At 40.7% G+C, this 19,972-nt stretch overlaps 1 protein-coding gene across 2 annotated transcripts; it reads right to left on the reverse strand.

Annotated features, from left to right (window-relative positions):
* Positions 1-1,849: 1,849 nt before the first annotated feature.
* Positions 1,850-8,814, reverse strand: ppm1ba (protein phosphatase, Mg2+/Mn2+ dependent, 1Ba). 2 transcript variants are annotated; one of them, XM_070915689.1, is made up of 6 exons: positions 8,529-8,814; positions 7,927-8,480; positions 7,208-7,325; positions 5,709-5,823; positions 5,276-5,333; positions 1,850-1,963 (listed from the first exon to the last, which is right to left on the reverse strand). In XM_070915689.1, exons 1-6 carry the CDS (start codon positions 8,812-8,814, stop codon positions 1,934-1,936), a joined length of 1,161 nt encoding a protein of 386 aa, XP_070771790.1. In that variant the 3' UTR covers positions 1,850-1,933. The 2 variants fall into 2 exon arrangements, with proteins under 2 accessions (XP_070771790.1, XP_070771789.1); XM_070915688.1 differs by having other exon boundaries at positions 7,927-8,814.
* Between the last annotated feature and the right edge of the window lie 11,158 nt (positions 8,815-19,972).

Here is a 19,972-nt window from a genome sequence, read left to right on the forward strand (position 1 = left end):
TTCTGAAGTTTCACTTCTTAGTGCTTGGGTCGACAGAAATGAAATGGACTCCTGGTCAATCCAAAGAGTCAAACCAGGGCCTTTGAGGCAAAGTCTATGAAGGTAGCTGTGGAAAAGTTAAGGACAGTAATTTCAGTGTGAACACAGCTCTGGGTGTAGGGCCTATTCTCTTCTGTCCTACAGTGTCACCCCTTTACTTCATACAGTGAAACACCGAAAACCTACTTCTCTCTCCCAATCTGCTGTACAAGGTATATTTCATGCTCCCCTCGTCGTTTTTCATCTGTAATAGGGCCACAGCCACAGTACTATGAAAAGCCATGTATAACAAAGACATTTTTAAAAAAGAAATAATAAAAAAAAAAAAAAGGTAAATGATGGAATTTTTTCGACCAAAACAAAAAGAAAAAGGCATTATTTGTTTTTTGTTTTTTTACACAGGATATTTGAGAGATAGAAAAAGGCAAGTTGTAGCAGAAGCAGGATTGTGTGTGTGCATGTGTTGGGAAGAAAGGGGGAATAAGAAGGCTGGGATTCCTTTACACCAAACCCTGTCTTTGGAAAGCTGCTGTGTGGGAACACTGTGTGCAACTTTGACTTTTTTGTGTTTTAAAAAGACACAAACACACAGACCACACGCACATTAGGCCACAACGAATACCATAGCTGGGAATTAAGATGAAACAAACAAATCAAAATATATATCTATATATATATATATATGAATTTAATATATATTTTCTATCTTTCTATCTCTTAAACAACAGCAGGCTCAAAAGCTTATGATTCTGGCAATGTCTGCCAATGCAAATGACAGCAGAGTCTCTTCTGCCATATGAAGAGACAGAGAGCAAAAAGAGAGATGGACAAAGAGGAAAAGTGAGAAATCAACTGTTTGATGATATCCTTTCAGAGACAGGAGGAGAGAAAGTGAGCAGATACGTGCAAGAAGAGTTTCAACCTTCTCCATGTAATTCCCATCTGCAGCCAGGCACACCAGTCCATGTCCTGTTTTAGTTTGGACACAGTGTGGATGAGCCAAACTACAATTTGTTGCCAGACAGACTCTCAAAGAGTGCTCCCCTCGCCTTCAGGTGTGTAGACCCAGGTGACGGGCTCTCGGGTCCTGAACTTGAGGCTTTAACCCAGAGGTTAAAGGATGGATAGCGAGGGCTTCAGGAGTTTTAAATCCAGGAGTTCTGTGAGGCTTTTAAAGCGAGGCGGGAACATGGGCAGGTGAAGTGTTGAGCCCTGTTTGAGTACCAGTAATGCCCAGAACCCCAGCGGAGCTTGAGGTGTGTGGGAGTGGCAGGCTTGTGTGGTCGAATGGCTGCCAGTCAGGTGCAAAGTTCACACTTCAAAACAAATAATGCCAAAAGAAAAATGCAGCCAACAAACCACTGTAGTCTATTCAGTATCTTACAAACATCCGTGAGGTTTGTTAAAGACTAGCTGGCTGGCTGGCTGTTGAGTTGTGAGGTCCTCCCTTCTCTCTGAGAAAGGCACCATGGAGCCCCAAAGCGTTTAAAGCAGGGCTGCTTCTGGGTCTCCATCAATCCACAACAAAAACAACCACCACAAAGAAAGAAGGAAAACAAGGAGCAAGAGAAACTGTGCTTATTTGCCTCTCCTCTGTTGTATATACTGTATATGTAGTTCAGCTTTCAGACCATCAATGCAGTTGTTCTTATTTTTCCCTGTTTTGTTCTACAAAAAGAACCAACATCATCTGTTTTGCAGTCCTCCACCTTGTGTTGTTTGTTTTTAAAATCGGGATTTCTGCTTTGATTGATCTCTCAGTGTGGGGAGAAAAAAACACAACTAAAAAAAAGCTAAAAATATTCCCAGAGGAAATTAAAAAGGTGACTATGGATGTGATCTTGTGTGGAAAAGTGGTCCTGGTTTTTGGGGATCAGGCAGTTGTGCTGGACAGCTACCAGTGGTACTCCAACTCGGCTCCATTCTGTAAGAGGAAAGCCAACGAGAGGAGAGCAGAATGTGGCAGGAAAAGGAGTGATGGGAAAGAGGAATAACAGAAAAGAAGGAAAAAGAGAGGAGGGAGAGCAAGGAGAAAGAGGGAGAGAAAAAAAAGACGACACTGTTATCAAATGTAGAAAAAAATCTTTACAGTCACATTCAATGATTTTGTCCCCCAGCCTGGATTCAAGGCCACGTCCCTCTGATCAACACAACAAAGAAATAACAAAATAAAGTTACAACAGCAGAGTAAGCCAGGGCACACTTTCAACCTCAGTGTGGAGGTTCTTTCTGCAACAATACGCCAACACAACAACTCCAAGGCCTTTGTCTTATTGCAGGGAGTGACACAGAAACAGAGACTGTTATACACTTGCGTGCAGTTCTGGAAAGACTTGAGTGAGACAGCGATGCATGCGTGTAGGGCCAAGTGCATGCGTGTTTGTGTGCGTGTGACGTAAGAGAGGGACGGACAGGACCAGCAACGACAACCATTCATCCTCGACAAACCTGGACAGTCTGCACACAGACATCCGTACGCACACACGCCTTCAACTCTAAATGGAGCTCCACATGCTAGAGAGTCAATCAGAGCAGGGAGTAGAGACTGATGAAGGAGTGACAGGGGAATATGCGTAAGAGGTCGCCACTTACATGCCTGTAAGAATGCGTGTGAGTGAGTGTATGTGTGTGTAGATGAGGGGTTGGAAGAAGGGGGGGAGGGGTAACAGTTATATATGTGATCACTTACCAAATGAAACAGGAGGGCTGCGTTAATCAGAGGGTGAACACACAGTTAGACAAATCGATACATCCCTTATCAATGTGTGTGAATGTGTATGTGTAAGTGTGTGCTTTACCGCACACCATTTTCTAAAGATTGTGAAGGGTAGAAGCATTCTACTATTTGTGCTGCTATGATAAAATTAAATATATAAATCACACTGATTGTAGTTTGTTGTTTTTTTTCTTCCCACAGCTCATTTTAATAGAAACAAAGCTTTGGGTTTTTACGTTAAAGATGCCATCAGTAATTATTTTCTAGCTTTTTGCACAAAAGTATTTATCACTTCTGCCTTGATGAAGTTATATCTTCCTACTCTTTTCGATCAATATTTCCCAGTAATTGGTGGAACATCATGCTGCTGCCAGTGCAGTTGTTAACTCTCCATTTTGATCTGTTCAGGTCACTTGTCAGGAATAAAATAAATACTGCAGGTAAAACTTTAAATGTGAGTCATTCTAAGTGTTTACTGCTAGTTGTAGTAGCGCTAGTGAGCACAGACACGGATACTTTTACCCTGAACGTTACCTAACAGGTGTTAATCTTAATATTTGTCAGTGAAATCTTAACATAAAACTACTATACACGGGAAGTTATGGAGGAGCACACGTGTTTATAGCTTCCCAAAGCCGCCACAAGACGTTATTAAGAGCCATATTTTACTGATAGCACCTTTAATTGAAAAAGTCTGTTAGAAAAGCAATAAGTGCTGTTAACTGCTATGTAATTATGTAGCTTAGTCCTCACCAACAACAAATGTTAGCTAAACCTTAACATTACAGCATTCCTTGAACAGTATTGCTATTATGATTACAATTTAAATCTATTTAAAGCCACTATGTGTAGAGTTTGAAGATTTATGATGTTGCCACCCTCAGGTTATAAGAAAGACACTGTGTCTTACAGCAATAATTAGACAGCTCCAATTCCATAAAAACGGTCACATTGTTCAAGAAACAAATGCTCTGCATCACAATTATTTGAAAGATACTATAATCACATAAAAATTCTACACATAGCGGCTTTAAGCGGAGTAGATAATATCTGTTATATAGGTGTATGAATGTGTGTGTATGCGCACGTGTGCATAAGGCAAACAATCACAGTAATTCTACGTCTTTAAAGACAAACCAAGACAACACTATGAGGTGAACATCACCTCCCTAGCACGAGCTACCAAACAGGAGACCACACACACACACACACACACACACACACACACACACACACACACACACACACACACACACACACACACACACACACACACACACACACACACAGATCCTTTTTAGGCTGTCCATCACGAGCAGACACACAGACAAACAGACATAGCAGCTGATAAACAAGTGGACAGAGCTTTATACTGACACCGCAGTGCTAACGATTCTAAAGACATCAGTGTGCCATTCCCTCACAGACACATCTGATCCGTCATTTAAAAACACATACACACTCACATATGTAACCACCCATCCACTGCAACAACAGAAAGTAACAGGACCACACAGGTGTCATTGTTTCCCTATTTTCAAGCCAATATGTCAGAGAGAGCATGTTTCTGTACAACCTGCTGGCAAGTAGAGATCTCTGCAGAACGCAAGCGTATTTCCACATCTGCAGGCAAGACTACATCCTTCAACACAACTTGCTGGAGGATGACGCCAACATTTGTTCCGTATAGACTCCTTCGTGCCATAAATTCTCAATAGAGAACTAGGCCTCTATTTGAGACAGGATACTATTAGAAACATGTGTTTTTGATTTCCCATTTTAAGAAAGTATACGTAATTGTTTGTTGTTTGCAGCATTATGCAAGAAGAGGATAATGCTGCAGCAATGGTTTGAAAAGCATCTTCTGACATTTTGATACTTTGTTTGCAATGAAATGTGCAAAAAGCTGACTACAGCCAGCGTCCTCCAGGAAGGTACAAACTTCAAACAGGTTTTCAGAGGACAACTCCTTTCTGCAATCTGTTGCTCCAAGTGTCTAATAAATACAGACTGATTCAGAAAGTGTCCTTTGGGGTAGCTTTGTTTTAGGGCAGAGAAAGCGTAGAGATGGTGGGGGGGGCAAACAAAGAAACTGATCAAAGAAATCTTTGATGCACAGGGAGTGCAAAACTTCAGAGATACTTCAGCAAATAAATTAGAAGACAATGCTTTCACCTGCAGTCACTGGATTTGGTAAAAGAGCAAAAGTTCTCAGCTACACTAGAAAGACTTTTGACAAAGCTACGCTGTCATGCATAACCCATTACGACAGAAAGATGTGCATCATGCACCATGCACAGAAAAAAGGAGATGTTTATCATAATGGGAGGGTGTGATGGGCTCAAAGCTATCTCTGAGGTCAACTGTAATACTTCATCTGCTATGGATGAATCAGCGTAAGAGTTAAGAGGTTTTCACTGAAACTCATGTGAAAGATCAAGACTTTAAGCATAAGATTTGTGTGTTGTAAATGGTCAAAGAAGGACAAAGCTCATATTCGTCACATGTACTGATACTCACCCCATCTTCCTCCCTGTATGGGTTCAGACGGTTGTATACTGCTTCAATAACACTGCGTCTGCAGGAAGAACACAGATACAAAAATGTGATTCGGTGTCTTGAGCTATTCAATTCAAACCATCCATCAAAGCAACAACAGAGGGCGTGTAGTTGTCAAACATTTTGCTAGTATTGTAACGACTGCAAACTTGGAAAAGGTATTAGGTAGGTAGTCCCGACGACATACAAAATCAATACGTGGCACTAGATAACCAGCAATTTGGTTTTCTTATTGGTACATTTTAAAAGTGATTTTTTTTTGTTTGTTTTTTTAGAGAAAATGATGTTTTACATTCTCCTTGCACTTTCATATTTTTATTCCACGTTTATGACTGCAGAATAATATACAACTCCTGTAAATAACGACTATCCCTTTGTGGGCGGTGGTCCTTACTTGCTGGCAAGGCCTCCCCCTGGTGGCAGAGTGGGCATGCCGTGGTCTGTGGACAGGTTCCTCATCACTGCTACCAGGTCCGGAAAGCCCTCCTCCCCTGGCTGAGAAAGCATCTCTAAAAGCAACACCAGACATGTTGTTACACAAGTCAGTATTAGAGCTGGTGATAGCCAAAAACAGCTGGGGAAAGATAGAAGAGGGAGAGGAGAACAGAGGAGAGAGGCCGCAAAAATGTGACAAATGAGGAGACAGGAAGTGAAGATGGAAACCGTACAAGTAAATTTGTGGAAATTAGTGTGTCTGAGAGAGCGAGAGAGAGAGAGAGATGGTGACAGAAAGGGGCTTGCAACTGAGTTGAGAGTGGCATGAGGCCAGGTCAATGTTCAGCCAGAGCATTCCTCTCCCTCTTTCTTTTCTTTCCTCCTCTCTTTCTGTTCGCTCTTTCTTTCTGTCTTTCTATCTTCCAGTATTAGACAGTACCTGAAGCCAAACATCTACTCTGCTTCACGCAAACCAAACTTTTGCATAACTGTGCTTTACCCTGAAATGTGAAATGATTTTAACCCACTTTGGAGTGCCTATCAAGCCATTAAGCAAACATTACTTTGCAGTATTATACACATTAACTACCTCTTTGTGTTCTCGCCAACCCATATACCCAATATTAGACCCAGGTTTTCCCATTCTGTGGACCAGGTGTAAAGATTAATTCTATCTAGTCACAGAGTTTAAGAATACATTTCTTGTTGGGCCAAAATCTGCTGTCCAGCCCTGGTTTTACACAAACTAACAGCAGCAGCATAGCCAACAAAGACTAGAAACGCTGCACTGTGTTGATCAGAGGGCCTCATGCATCCTGAGAAAAACAAATGGGATGAAATGAGAAAGAAAAGGACAGAAAGAAAGAAAGAAAGACAGAAGGGGCGCAGGGAATCCATCCAAACAAGACAGGGAATGTTTGAGCGAGGGAGGGGAGAGAAAGATGCATTTAGGGAGGGAACGGGAGGAGAGGAGCAAACAGGGAATAAACAGGGGAGATGCTTGCTGAAATGGAAAAGGAGGTCATGATGGTGTCATTCCTCTGCTGTGAGCTGGAGCTAACTTGGCTGGAGGTTAGACAATAGAGAGTGGCAGGGTCAGTCAGTGGAGAAAGCATGCGTACAGTTTCAGTGGGAAAAAGATCCTGAGTTTCCAAGAAAAACCTTTGTAGACCAACTACACCTTTTTAAATGAGAGTATTAATTCATGTAATTGATTGTAGATAGGAATGTAAACCCATAGCTGTTATTCAAAGCAAACCGTACATTTTTCACAGCTTTCTACATGACAGTGACACAGTAACTCCAGAACATATTTACATTAAATGAACCAAAAAACTCACTTTCAGGGGTTTTCAGGAGAAAAGAAAGAAAGTGTTTTAATGTTTAATATTCAACAATCTCATTATGTTTGCACACACAGTAAACATTGGTTATTTTTCTCCACCCATCCATTCTCACCTTCCACTCGAGACTCCAGATATTTGTTGAGCTCAGCGTCTTTCCTCACAGCTTCCTCTGACACTTTGGGAGCGTTGGGCAAACACACTAACACAACACTCATGTTATCCCGACTCCCCTAAGATGGACGGGAGGAGAGAGGAACGAAGAAAGAGCAGGTAAGAGAAGGCGTTACTGTTTAGTGTTGAAAGAAATAGTGAAGATGATCTCTTAGGTCTAAGTACTGGAAGAGTCTGCACTGTGGCTCACAGCTAAGTAGCCTACGAGGCAGTGTTGATACGGACGGCTCAATTTCAACATTAGAACATAAATATGCAATTTTATATATGATTGTATACAATAAAAGGCTCTGTCTGAACACTTTACAGCTATATTTCAAGCCTACAGAAAGCAACTGTTTAATACTAATAACAAATTAAAAGCTTGCATTCATGGCATTTTTACTTTCTCATGTTCAAAAACCGCCTAACCAATTTCACTTTCTTGTCCTTTCTTATTTTAGGGCCACTAAACTAGTTCCTGTTCAGCTAAAGAAAAAATTCAAATGGTCTTCTTGGTGAAACAATCATTTAAAAAAGTAGTTTGTGGCAAACCAGTTTCTTAGAGGACTTGATTCTGCCAGATACCACACATTTCAATCTCTATAAGCCATTAAAAAACAGTGGCTATCACAGCAAAAACACACAAAAGTCATGCTTAAAATGCAAATTTGTACACACCTTGTGCAGGCAGGTATCCACAACTTCATTGCAGACTCTCTCCAGGTCATCAGACACCTCAAGCCTGGATTTCACAAACTCGCACAGCTCCTCATTGGACATGACATCCCAGATGCCATCACATGCCAGGATCACAAACTGGTCCTGTTCTGGGGCCCGAACCATCTCAAACACCGCTGGTTCAGGACTAACCAGCTGTTCTGTGGGGCCCTTCCCATCCACGCACTTGTAATCGTAGTCCCCCAAGGCCCTCGATACAGCCAGTGACCCATTAACCCTCTGAATCATCACTGAGCCGCCAGCATTCTGGATGCGCTCTCTCTCACGTGGGTTGCAAGGCTTGTGGTCAAGTGTGGAGAAGCACACGTGTGAATTGCGGTATAGAACGGCTCGAGAATCACCACAGTTAATGAAGAAGAAATGATCGGGTGACAGGAGGACTCCCACTGCTGTGGAGCCACTACGGTCCATGCCATTCCGAAGGTCAGAGAAGCTGCGCATGTGCTCATCAATCCTCAGGAAGCCTGTCCGGATCCCGACTTTCACAGTCTCCACTGTAGGAGGAGCCGATGCTGGAGGGTCACTGGTGGAGCTGTCTGAACCTGCATGGGAGACTTTAGTCCCTCCGGCCCCTAAGCTAGCACTGATTATGTGTTCCAGAAGATGCTTTGAGCAATAGTTGGCAACCCTTGAGCCAGCGTGACCATCGTACACAGCAAAAAAGGACCAGTCAGTCATACCAGGAGCAGGAAGTCCCAACACAGCTGTGTGAGCATCCTCCATCTCCACCCGCCAGCCCTGCATGGAGCTCAACCCGTAGCGCAGGCCATTGCCCTCACCATGTGAGTTGTGCTTCTCTGTCTTGGGCTTGTCCAGGAACGCACCCATGGCTCTTTCTTTGAGAGACCCACTGCTACCTGTGGGAGAGAAAAGAAAGGATTTAAAAAAAAAGAAAAAGAAAACCAGTCAGCGAATTTGAATTAAATAGTTCAGTCACTGCAGGCCGGTACTAAAAAAAAAGCAAAATCTCTGACACAGGTGACACTAATAACAATAATTATGGCTTCATTCAATTTAGATGTACCAGTGGCAGGGCCCAGGGTATTGTAACACATAACCATTCATAGACGCCATTAAATTGAGAGGAGCAGCACGAGGTAAAATTACATAAAATGAAAATATTGATCATCGTGGATATTAAAAGATGTTGCAGAGGAAAGGTCATATGAATCATCAAGGTGAAATTTAAAAATAGCACACAACTAACACATTAAAACGAGCAATATACAGAAGCAGACTTAGTACAAATAACGCTGTATAACCAACATAGACTTTGTGGGAGGGAACAATAGTGGTCTCTTGCAACATGTCCATCACTAAGACATAACTGCATATTTGCAGCCATTTGAACTCAGGTCAGTTCTGTTTCTTGATGTTTAGGCTTTAGCCAGTTTACTGTTAACTATGTGACATTTGACAACATAGACATTCATGTTGGTGTGTGTGGATGAAAAGGATCAGACGAAATAAATCTCTTCAGAATGCAGTGAAAAAACCATTAAAATAGCAAACATACAAAGAATACAAATTTCTAATACTAACTTGTGTAATATCTACTGCATAAATTCTCTCAAATATTACTTAAAATGCATTCGTGCAGGAAACAAATTCTACCAACTTAGCTGTGTTCATAAAGTGAACTGAAATAAGATCTGCACAAGTTCACCTGCTTTATGAGTCAGATACAACTTATACTGCACAGGTTTCATTTTCAAGTTGTTGAATCAGGTTGTGAACATAAATTAGGCTTCCACTCAAAATCATAGTCGTTATGTCTTCTCAGCCAACAAAAACACATTACAGATCTCAGCTGAATCTTTGAGGGTCTGGAAATGTAAACCCTGCAGAAGTCCCACAGACATTGTAGGACACTTAGACTGCTGGAGCTTTTAAGCATGTGTGCGTTTCTTTTACTGTTTACTTAATAGGCCTAAAGGAATAATTCAACGAAACAGTGATCATTGCTCATCATATCCAGAAATAGTACAGCCACTTTGGTTTATGCTTAAAAGGGACTGAGGAGCAAGCTTAAAAGCTTCTCTAGCCAGCCAGAACTGGCTACTAAGAGCATTAACAAACTCCACGGAGTGGTAGAGAGGATGTGTTATTTGTCCATAACTGCACCTACATTAGCTAAATGAACAGCAGCATCAGACTGCTTAATGGGAGGGAGAAATTCTGTATCCAACCTGTGTTAATTGGTTATGTAATGCGAGAACATGAACTTAAACAATCTTATTGATTGTCACACTACTTAATGGCCTCTTAGCCTGGGAAATTGCACTCTTAACTTGTACCTTAATTCCTGAAAATGTCAATAAATGCTACTTAAAATAAGTTGTAGGTATACTCAAGGTTCCAGTCTTTTAATATGCGTGTGGTTAAGACAAAAGGTTACTGTTTTTTGTTTTGTTTTTTTATAAATGAGAACTGCCCGGTTTCCCACTATCTCATATACCTGTTAACATGTGATTTTAGGTCAAAGGTAAAGCATGGTTTATATCTTATGAACAAAAATCTAAACCTAACCTAGCAATAGGTGAAGGGGTGAACGGAAGTCAATCACATGAGTTGAACAAAGTCGCTTCAGTATAGGAAGCATATAGACCGCCATTTTTAGTCATCTATCTGACAAAGCAGATAAACTTCAATTTTAACAAATACCGCCGTCTACACCGCCCACATGACAGCTTGCACTTCACTCTCATTTCATGTGCGTAACTGCATCTGTGAGCACTGTAAAATCACTCGTACACAGCAGTACTGTGGTTTAACGGATCCAGTGTGACAGAGGTTTGAGGCTCTTCCTGTTTTGCTGCTGATATGCTGTTTTGTAGACAAGGTATAAGACTCAAGTCACAAATTTATGACTTGACACTGCATTCTAATTTCGCTGTCGATATTTCATGTGCAAAACACAAACCTTCTACTTTCAGTAATGTTTGTAGTTGGCAAATTATTCACCTAATTATAGCACCTAACTTAATCATATCAAAAGCTGCAAACAACTGACCACACGCCGCGCTCCACAGTCTGATGTCTGGGAGCGTACTAAAACAACTTTGCTTATTAGGATATCAATGACAAAACTGACCAAAACATTATCGTCTACACTCTGCCTTGACACATGTTTAGTATTTTTTGTTTAATTTTGAAAAGAACAGATGATGCAACCAAAGTGGTTTGTGTGACTTCCAATCTCCCAATTAATTTAATAAAAACAAAAAAGATAAAACAGGTGTGTTTTGTTTTGCATATCAACGGACAAACACACACACACACACACTTGGCCACTGAACACATATCAAAGGGCTGGAAAGCTGCAAACCACTTGAATTATCACCTTGACAACAAATGCATTCACACACACATTCAACTTATTATGGAGCAGATATCAAAGCCACGTGCACAATCACCAAACCAAATCATCTGCTCTTTCACCTGTGCAGCAACCACATACACACCGTACCAAGGCAAGGGCCCTTTAATTTCATCGCTCAAAGGATGTCATCGTCAACACACAGCTACAATATGTGCCGTACCCTGTTGGTCTGGCATAAAATAAATAAATACCAGCATGCGTAATTTCTAAGCACTGATGTAAGCACTGAGAACTCCAGGGAGTGATGTCACCCAGTCTGATGTCTCCATGGTTACACAGCTTGGAGTGGCAGCTGAGTGGTTGCCATAGCAACAGAAGCAGTAGGTGTTGGTGAATGCAGCATGCGACAAGAAGACTGCACAGCCATGCCACTGTGTGTGTGTGTGTGTACATTCATGTGGTCATTTATGGAGTGCACATACATTTCAGGGTTAGGTATCACAATAAAAGGTGGCAAAACTGACCTCGCTCTGATTTACTCACGCCACACAATTGTTTCTCCCACCGCTCACATTGCACACAAGGCAAGATGAAATGAATGGCTGATGGTGTTTGAGAGTCAAAGTTGAAAGCTGGCAAACAGACAGGCCTGACAGGTCTCAGACTTTAGACAAGCAGGGTAGCTTTAACCTGCTGATGGGATCCGCACAGGGCCGGATTAGCCTGTCACACACAGATCACAGACTACACAAAACACTGAACTACCACTAACACCATAGCGCTCTCTCTCCTGACTCGTTTGGTGACATGCAGTGTACAGTATGTGATATAATAGCATCTACATTGTATTTGGTGGGAAAATGACAGATAACAGAAATGAACAATGGACCGTTGTACCATGTACCAAATGAGCACTAAATCAACAATAATACAATTAGTCAACATTACCAGTGTAGCATGGTGGTGTAGAAGCAGCCAGGTGCTAGATATAGGATAGATAGAGGAGCAGCTGAGTGATGAAGGGGATATTGGTGCCAGATGTCTCATCCTAAAAGTATAGTTGGTACAGCAGTCAAACTGGCTGGTTCATTTTGGGGTACAGCATTGAGTACGGCTGACTGGCATTAAATGTAACTAAGACCAGTGTTCATCTAGTGAAAGGAATGACCTGAGTAGTGTCCCAATATTGGTTTTCTGATCTGACTCACTATATTGTCCACTACAAAATATACAAGTGGACAATTTTGGACACGACCCAGGTTTAAGTCCCCTTGACAAATGGCAACTGAGGACAACAGCCATTTTATTTCAAAGTGTAGGGCTTTCCCAAAATATTGTTTTTAAAGACATGCGGGGTTCAACTGACAATGAGGAGAGATTCATGAGGCTGAGATCTTTTCTCAGTGCTAAAAACCACCAACCAGCCATGCCATATCAATGCATATAATAGCTGCACTGTACATTTTATCCACGTGTCCATGTTTCTACTCAGTTCCTCTTTGCAGTTTGCATCTCTTAAAAGCCAACACAGAGCAAGGGGTAAATCTTAAAATGATCAATTTCTACTAATGTGCTTTTATTGCCATTTAGGCAGGGGATCATCTTTCTGCTGATATAGTAAAGGGGGCTCTCTAAGGTCAGTGCAGATCCAGGGCTTAGTCCAGGACATGCTTTCTTACATAGTGTTTATGTATTACAATCAGTCTACACATTCATGTAGACACACAATGCATGTCCAACTGCAATACTATGCTGTTAGTTAGTTTCAGTGAACACTTTTTAAGGCTTTTACAACTTAAGACAATTCTGTTTTAAAACACATTGGTTCCTACACAGCTATAATCAGGGTTTAGTATAAAAAATGCAAAACAGTAAAGATTTGGGGCTCTGCTGAAAACACAAGCCCACCCTTGGCGCTGCCTATGATTAAGTATCCATTAGCTACATCCGCATTTGAAAGTAAAAAATCTCAAGGTACAGTTGGTGTAATGTACTGTCATCATTTGAAATAAACATTTTAATGAAAATGGAGTCAGTTTTAACCCTCATTGTTTTTACAAATTAGAGAGGTGGAACAAACAGGACAGGGATATCGCAGATCCCCTTCTTTGATGACTCATCACTGAAGTCACATCAGAAGCAGTCAATTTCCCAGAACAAGTGCTCCTTGAACAGACAGCTTCAGTCAGCGTCAGTGCAGTGGCGTCGGGGAAGCTGGGGCCGTTACTTGACCAGACTGGAGTCTATCAGACTACAGCCAAAGAGAAGGAAAGTAAATGTGTAATGTTATACTGGACTGTGAGTGGGTTCTCAGCAACATGAAGAGCATGTGTACTTATACCGACTCTCTCTATCCAGAAACCTGGCCTACCTTCAATTTAACTCCCAGGCCTCAAAAGTGGAGAAACAGTGAGATGTGGTGAAGAGAGAGGCAGAGGGATGAGGATGGGTTCAACATTTGCCATGCACTGAGTGGTTTAAAAGCAATCTCTATTTATGAAGAACATGCTGTACTTACACGTACAATGTGTTTCCATATTACCACAGACAGCAAAATGTATCCAGATGGTTCAGTAAACCTGCTTGAGTTTTGGCCACAATTACTGTATTTTAGAGGCTTAAAGCAGTCCAGATTCTAATATCCAGCTGAAACAGTCAACAAGTGTGCTTATCTTAATCACAAAGTGAACAGTGAGCATAATCTGAATATGACAATGGAAACATGATAAAGGCTACAAAAGCTGAAGTCAATTACATAAGATGTTAACACATCTCAGTACCATGGATAATCATGCATATCCCAGACTTCATGCTCTGTTATCATTTGGGACACCAGCTTTAACAGGGAGTATTTATGCTGGCTAATTCTAAAATAGAAAACAGTTATCAGAAAATTAATCTGCAACTTTGAGTCTTTTTTCTGTTCAGACACAAACACACAGTTCATCCATCTCCTCCAGCTTGGCACTTGACAAATTTATCTTTCAGTAATTCATGTGAGATAATGAGCGTATATCAGCATGTGAAGTGAATCAACCGACAGACATGACCAAAAGTGTGTAGATACTAGCCATTGAAGAGGCCAGTAGAGTCGAAGTAGTCATAGGCTAAAACAGCATGGCTAGTGCAGGATTTCACATCAAGGTGCCAACACAAACATGCCACTGATGATGCTGCCATTTCTGGAACACATAGTCACACAAACACACTGCCAAACACACAACCACATACACACAAACAACCCAATAAAACTACCCACAACAAGGCAATAAAACAAGTTAATTCCTGTACTGGTGTTTCGTGGGCACAGAATGGGACTACAAAACATTAAGGGACTTTATTTCTTAATGGCATTAGACTCTGCTATGCACATGACAGTAAATAATAGAATACTAATTACACCATAGGGGTATAGGCTGGCATAGAAGATGTTGTTCTCTTGGCCTTTTAGAACAAAACCGTATTCTAAGCAGCTACCAGGATAAACAAAGTTAAATCAGCATCTCATGTGAGTCGCAGCTGAGACACTCCATTACTGGAAAATAATCATTTGACCATTTTAAAATGAAAACAAGACCGCATTCAGTTCAAATGTGAGGGGTTCAAATATGTTATCACAACAGACAGACAGACAGACAGACAGCTTTTGTTTGCGCATAAACAAAAGCTGCTATGCCATTCACAATCTAAACCACTTAATTCCACCAGTTATAAACTAGCAGACTGATGCTAATGATACTTTAGAAAACTGTCCAGCAAAATACAAGGTAACAATAAGTAACGCCAATCACTTGACAAAATTAGACCCCGGCATGTTAATAACTGCCGCAACATCAGCAGTACCGATAATATCATAATCATCGACCATCACCACCAAGATAAATACAACTATATTATAATCGTTCTCATCCATAAGAGTCAGTTGTCCCTAACTGAAAATGTTGCTAGCTAACCAGCTAGCGAAGTTCACAGTTGTCAAAGTGTTGTCTTAGCGTTAGCGGGTAACTAGCCAATGTTAGTATGAGCCAATGTTATTAAAAACGTTGCTTATTCCAAGTACCAGACATTACTTACTTCGTAGGAAATGATCTCTATCAGTCTTCTTCTTGTGGCTTCAGTGGCAGGTATGTTAAAGTACCCGGGCTTGTTGTGATAGGCTTATCTCTTGTTAATGTTAGCCACTTTCGTTTCTCGGCCCCTGCTCGTCAGCTAGCTTTGATTAGGCTTGCCAGCATTTCACACGATCAGTTCTCCTTTCAGCATGTCTCTGCATCGGAATAAGGCTTTTATATACATGTTTGGCACTGTAAACCGAGGGAGCACCAAATAAATGACAGTTACGCTGGCTGTCGGTTGAAAAGAAAAACACTCGTTTGTATCTATGATTTTGAACAACTAGCTAATTTTGGCTAAAGCTAAATGTATGAGGCAGATGACGTTCTTTTTCAACATGCAGTTTGGGGGAGAGGCAATCATCTCGTTCTCTTCTATGATTGGATATACGCAGGTTCGAAGCTGAGACACGATTGGTCAAACTATGAGTCTGTCAGACCTCCTCTGATATAATGTAAACAGTAAAAATCAAACTTGCTGCTGATGTGTGTGTGAGAGAAATGCTTTTTAAGCATTTGTTTATACACACACACACACACACACACAGCCCCTGTGACATTTTGAATTCTCCATATTCACTGCCATTTACCAGTCAAATTTTTGTTCAACAGGCAGTGTATATAATCTGTATATTCTCTCTAATAGGCCTTTTTCACGACAGGCATGTTGAATGAATACGTTGATTAATTCAGTTTTTGCCAGTTCCAGGGCCCTGCCATTGTGACACTTATATGTAACTGACACATCTTTAATGTTATGTCCAACTGGGAGGAGACCCGGGGTGGACCAGAACACATCAGAGGGATTATACTATTTTATATCCCATCTGTCATGGGAACCTGGGAAGAAGTGGCTGGGTGAAGGATGTCTTAGCTTGCTGCCACCATGACCCAAACTTGGTTAAGTGACAGAAAATTGTTAGACATTTCTTCTGATGATGCATGCTCAAATGGATCTTCATCTCCTGAGGCGGGAGTGGACATTTCTGAGAAGATAATTGGATATAACACATAACATCTTCGTGGACATGATCCACTGCAAGGAATCTACAGCAATCATAAGTTCTACTCCCTGCTCAGGTGGTCAGTTACATGATGCCCAGTGTGCTCCAGTCTGGCTCACAGTTTAAACAGTTTTCTCTACAAAATCATTCTTCATTTTTTTCAAGTTTCTTTCCCTTACAGGTTAAAGTTCAAAAAAAGCTTTCTTTGTACATTGTGATCACATTAGCGCCAACCTCCACTGCCCGCCAACAACAGGTTACAACAGGTGGGTCTACATGCTCTTTAAGCACACTGATCAGAAGCTTGAGTGGATCTGCTCCCCACATGGCAGCCCACAACTAAAGTAAATTTAAGGCTGCAGGTAACCACATGGCATGATAGGGTCAAATGTATCAATGTGATTTATAAATGGCTAAGCAACTGTGGCAACATATCAAAGAAATAGCACTTTTCTACTGCTCCCTACTACTTTCTGTATAATCTCCAATAGGTTTTCTCCATGGCAGCAACTTGGGCATAAAGCTTCCACTTTTGGAGCCTACAGACCTTAAATATATTTTGCTTTCCACCAGCAGTCAATTTATATTTACAGGCTAAACTTCCAAGATAATTACATTGAATATTTTGATATCAAATATTGCAATACTACATAATAAAACAAAATTCTACAGACTGCAATAAAACATAACGTCTCTGTCTTATCTAGGCAGAAGAGTTATTTTGGCAGAAAAGCTATGTCATGCTTTTATGGTCTACTGGAGAGGCATTACTTTGTTTTGATTTCATGTGGAGGTACATTTTATATGCATTTTCAATTTAAAACGTCAAACCGCTCATTTTAATGTCCTTCCATTGTATATAATATGCTGAGCATGATGTCATCATGTTGGCGCCTGTGTGTCTGTCTGTTTATAAATAGTTTGTCTACCATCAATAATGTATGTGATCATTTACTAAGTATGTAATGAACTTCATACTGGCACCAAAAGTTCCCCCTGTAGGTTTGATTACATTTTGGAGCACAATTAGTCATGTGCATATGAGGAGCTGAGCTGGCTTTGAAAGTACTCTGTACTGTACTGTACTGTAGTGTACTGCACATACTTAATACCATAATACCCCTGCCCCCAAAAACCTCAAAATAATGTTTCCACATAATAGGTAAATTAAATAAATACAATGCACAATCTTACATTACAAAACAGACTTCACAGTAGTGTTTACCATAGAATCCCATCATATTCACATGAATATAAGTGGTGGGTTGAATGTGTGCCTGCTGGCAGGTTTGAGTACCATAACTGAGTGTTGATAATAATCAGTAACTGTGAAATTTACTTTTCCAGCAAGGGTTTGAGGAAGGATTTTCATGATATGATCAAGATCTAGATTGTGTGAGGCACATGTTCAGAAAAGAAGGGCCTTCTTTTGACCAAATGATTTATTTCACCGTCATAATGGCGGACTACTTCACAAAGTATCTTCTGTTCATGTTACTCGTGTTGTGATGAGTCATATCCATAATCATAAAGCTAGTTTAACCATGGTTTCAGAAATACACTTTACACAGAATTTTTGGATTCACAAGCTTAAGCCAGTCGTTTAAAAGAGTAACGGGATCTACCTATCACTTCATCATTATCTGCCAAGAGATGTTGTGGACTATACTGTAACAATGCCTTGCAGGGATGTTTTTTTCTTCTAAAATTGTGTTTATCAATTAGTATAAATTACCACATAACATTGCTTTAATTGGCTAGGGGCTGAAAGTAAAATTTGGTGACATCCCCAAATTTCCTCCCAGCTGTTGATGTTTTGAAACCTAAACAAAAGAAGTACTCTAAAGAGATTGGAGTTGAGCATGGCAGCTCAACTCCAATCTCTTTAGAGTATGATGGTTGCCGACCCAAAAATCACACAATAGCCAATGAAGTCGTCAGCACTCGCAAACAGGTATGTAACACTTGTGTTGCACTGCCAGAGGAAAGCCTAGGGCTGAAACACGTTTGCGAGTGCTGACGGCTGCTTTTGTTTAACTTTACACAGATCACAGTTGAGTTTCAGAACATCAACAGTGAGCTAAGAGGAAATGGGAGGAAAGAGGAATTGGGGACTTATTACAATGCCATCAAATTAAGTATTATTTAAGAGGAAACATGAGGAGATGGGAGTCTGATGGAATTCTACAATTAGGCTATGAGAATAAATTAAAAGGTGGTGGTATAAATGGTTGTGTGAGTGTAAGAACAAGAACTGAAAAGATCCGGCGTTGGCTTGCAGTCCTATGTGTCTCCAAAGAGTGTGCGTCTTGAGGAGCACATGACCTAATGTCTTCATGCCACAGCCAGACCGTATTGTATATACAGTATAGTGGTATATATTGCTTGCTTCTCTCTGTACTGTGTAGACTTCACTGAGAAGTAATTGCATTTCCCACATTTCCCACCCCTAAGTCCCAGGGCACATACTGTAACTGCATCTCTACTGAATCATTGCAGAGTACAAAATTAATCACAATAAGAGAATGATACCCTCTTTCCTGATGCTTTATCCAGAAATATGGCTGCAGCTGTGAAATCCAGGCCCCTTGTTCTATATTTAAACATGCTCTCCACCTGTGGACCACTTTAATGATCACTTCTTTTCTTCTGCTAAGGGTGACATTGAGATACAGATCTTCAATTGACTCTTTTGATAACATAAGAATATGAACACTTTACGTTGTCCATATAAATAACTCCATGTGTGTATTGCAGAAGATAAGCATATGCATCTGCTTTTAATTTTTTACTCTGCATATTGACGCTGTTGTATTTCCATGCATATTATATATTTTCATGCGCTCAGTATGATGGATTAATTTACTGATGGGTTAACGGATCAGGTGAAACACAAACAAGCTTTATGTTGAATTGTTTTTTTATCAACTGTTTAATATACAAAAGGGAGAGTTTTCTTTATCATCATTTTTCTCTACAGATCAGCACAAGTTAGTAGAGTAAACACTGAGTTAAGTGCCTCCGCTGCTTTCTCTTTGCTTGTATGAAATCACCCCATGTCTGATCCTCTCTGCAGAGTGTAGCAATCATGCCTTGCCTTGCCCTCCACTCTTCAAACACAAGAGCACTTGAAAAGCTGATTTCCTGCTCCTCAGAGGGAGCAGGTTTCTTTTGTCAACTGAGGAGCCAGGTCAAAACAATAATTGTAGGCAAATCGTGCCTGAAAATATACAACGCTCATTTGATTTACATGTCATTTTCATAAGTCTGCTCTCCAAGCCTCCTTAACAGCTCACAATGTTACATTAGGGCATTATTGAATGTTTATGAGGGCAAATCAATTTAATTTCCTGAGTATAATGTATAGAGTGTATGTGCTTGTGTGTGTGTGAGACAGAGAAAAAGAGAATTTAAACCACAACTACACACTTACACATACATATTAATGCATGTTGTGTGAGGGGGCAAGCTGCTCCCCTTGCTTAATGGGATTAGAGTCATTAACCAACTGTTTACTAAATGGAAGAGGACCTCTCTTTCTTGCTTTG

Source organism: Enoplosus armatus, chromosome 12 (assembly GCF_043641665.1).
Source record: "Enoplosus armatus isolate fEnoArm2 chromosome 12, fEnoArm2.hap1, whole genome shotgun sequence".
NCBI lineage: Eukaryota > Metazoa > Chordata > Actinopteri > Centrarchiformes > Enoplosidae > Enoplosus > Enoplosus armatus.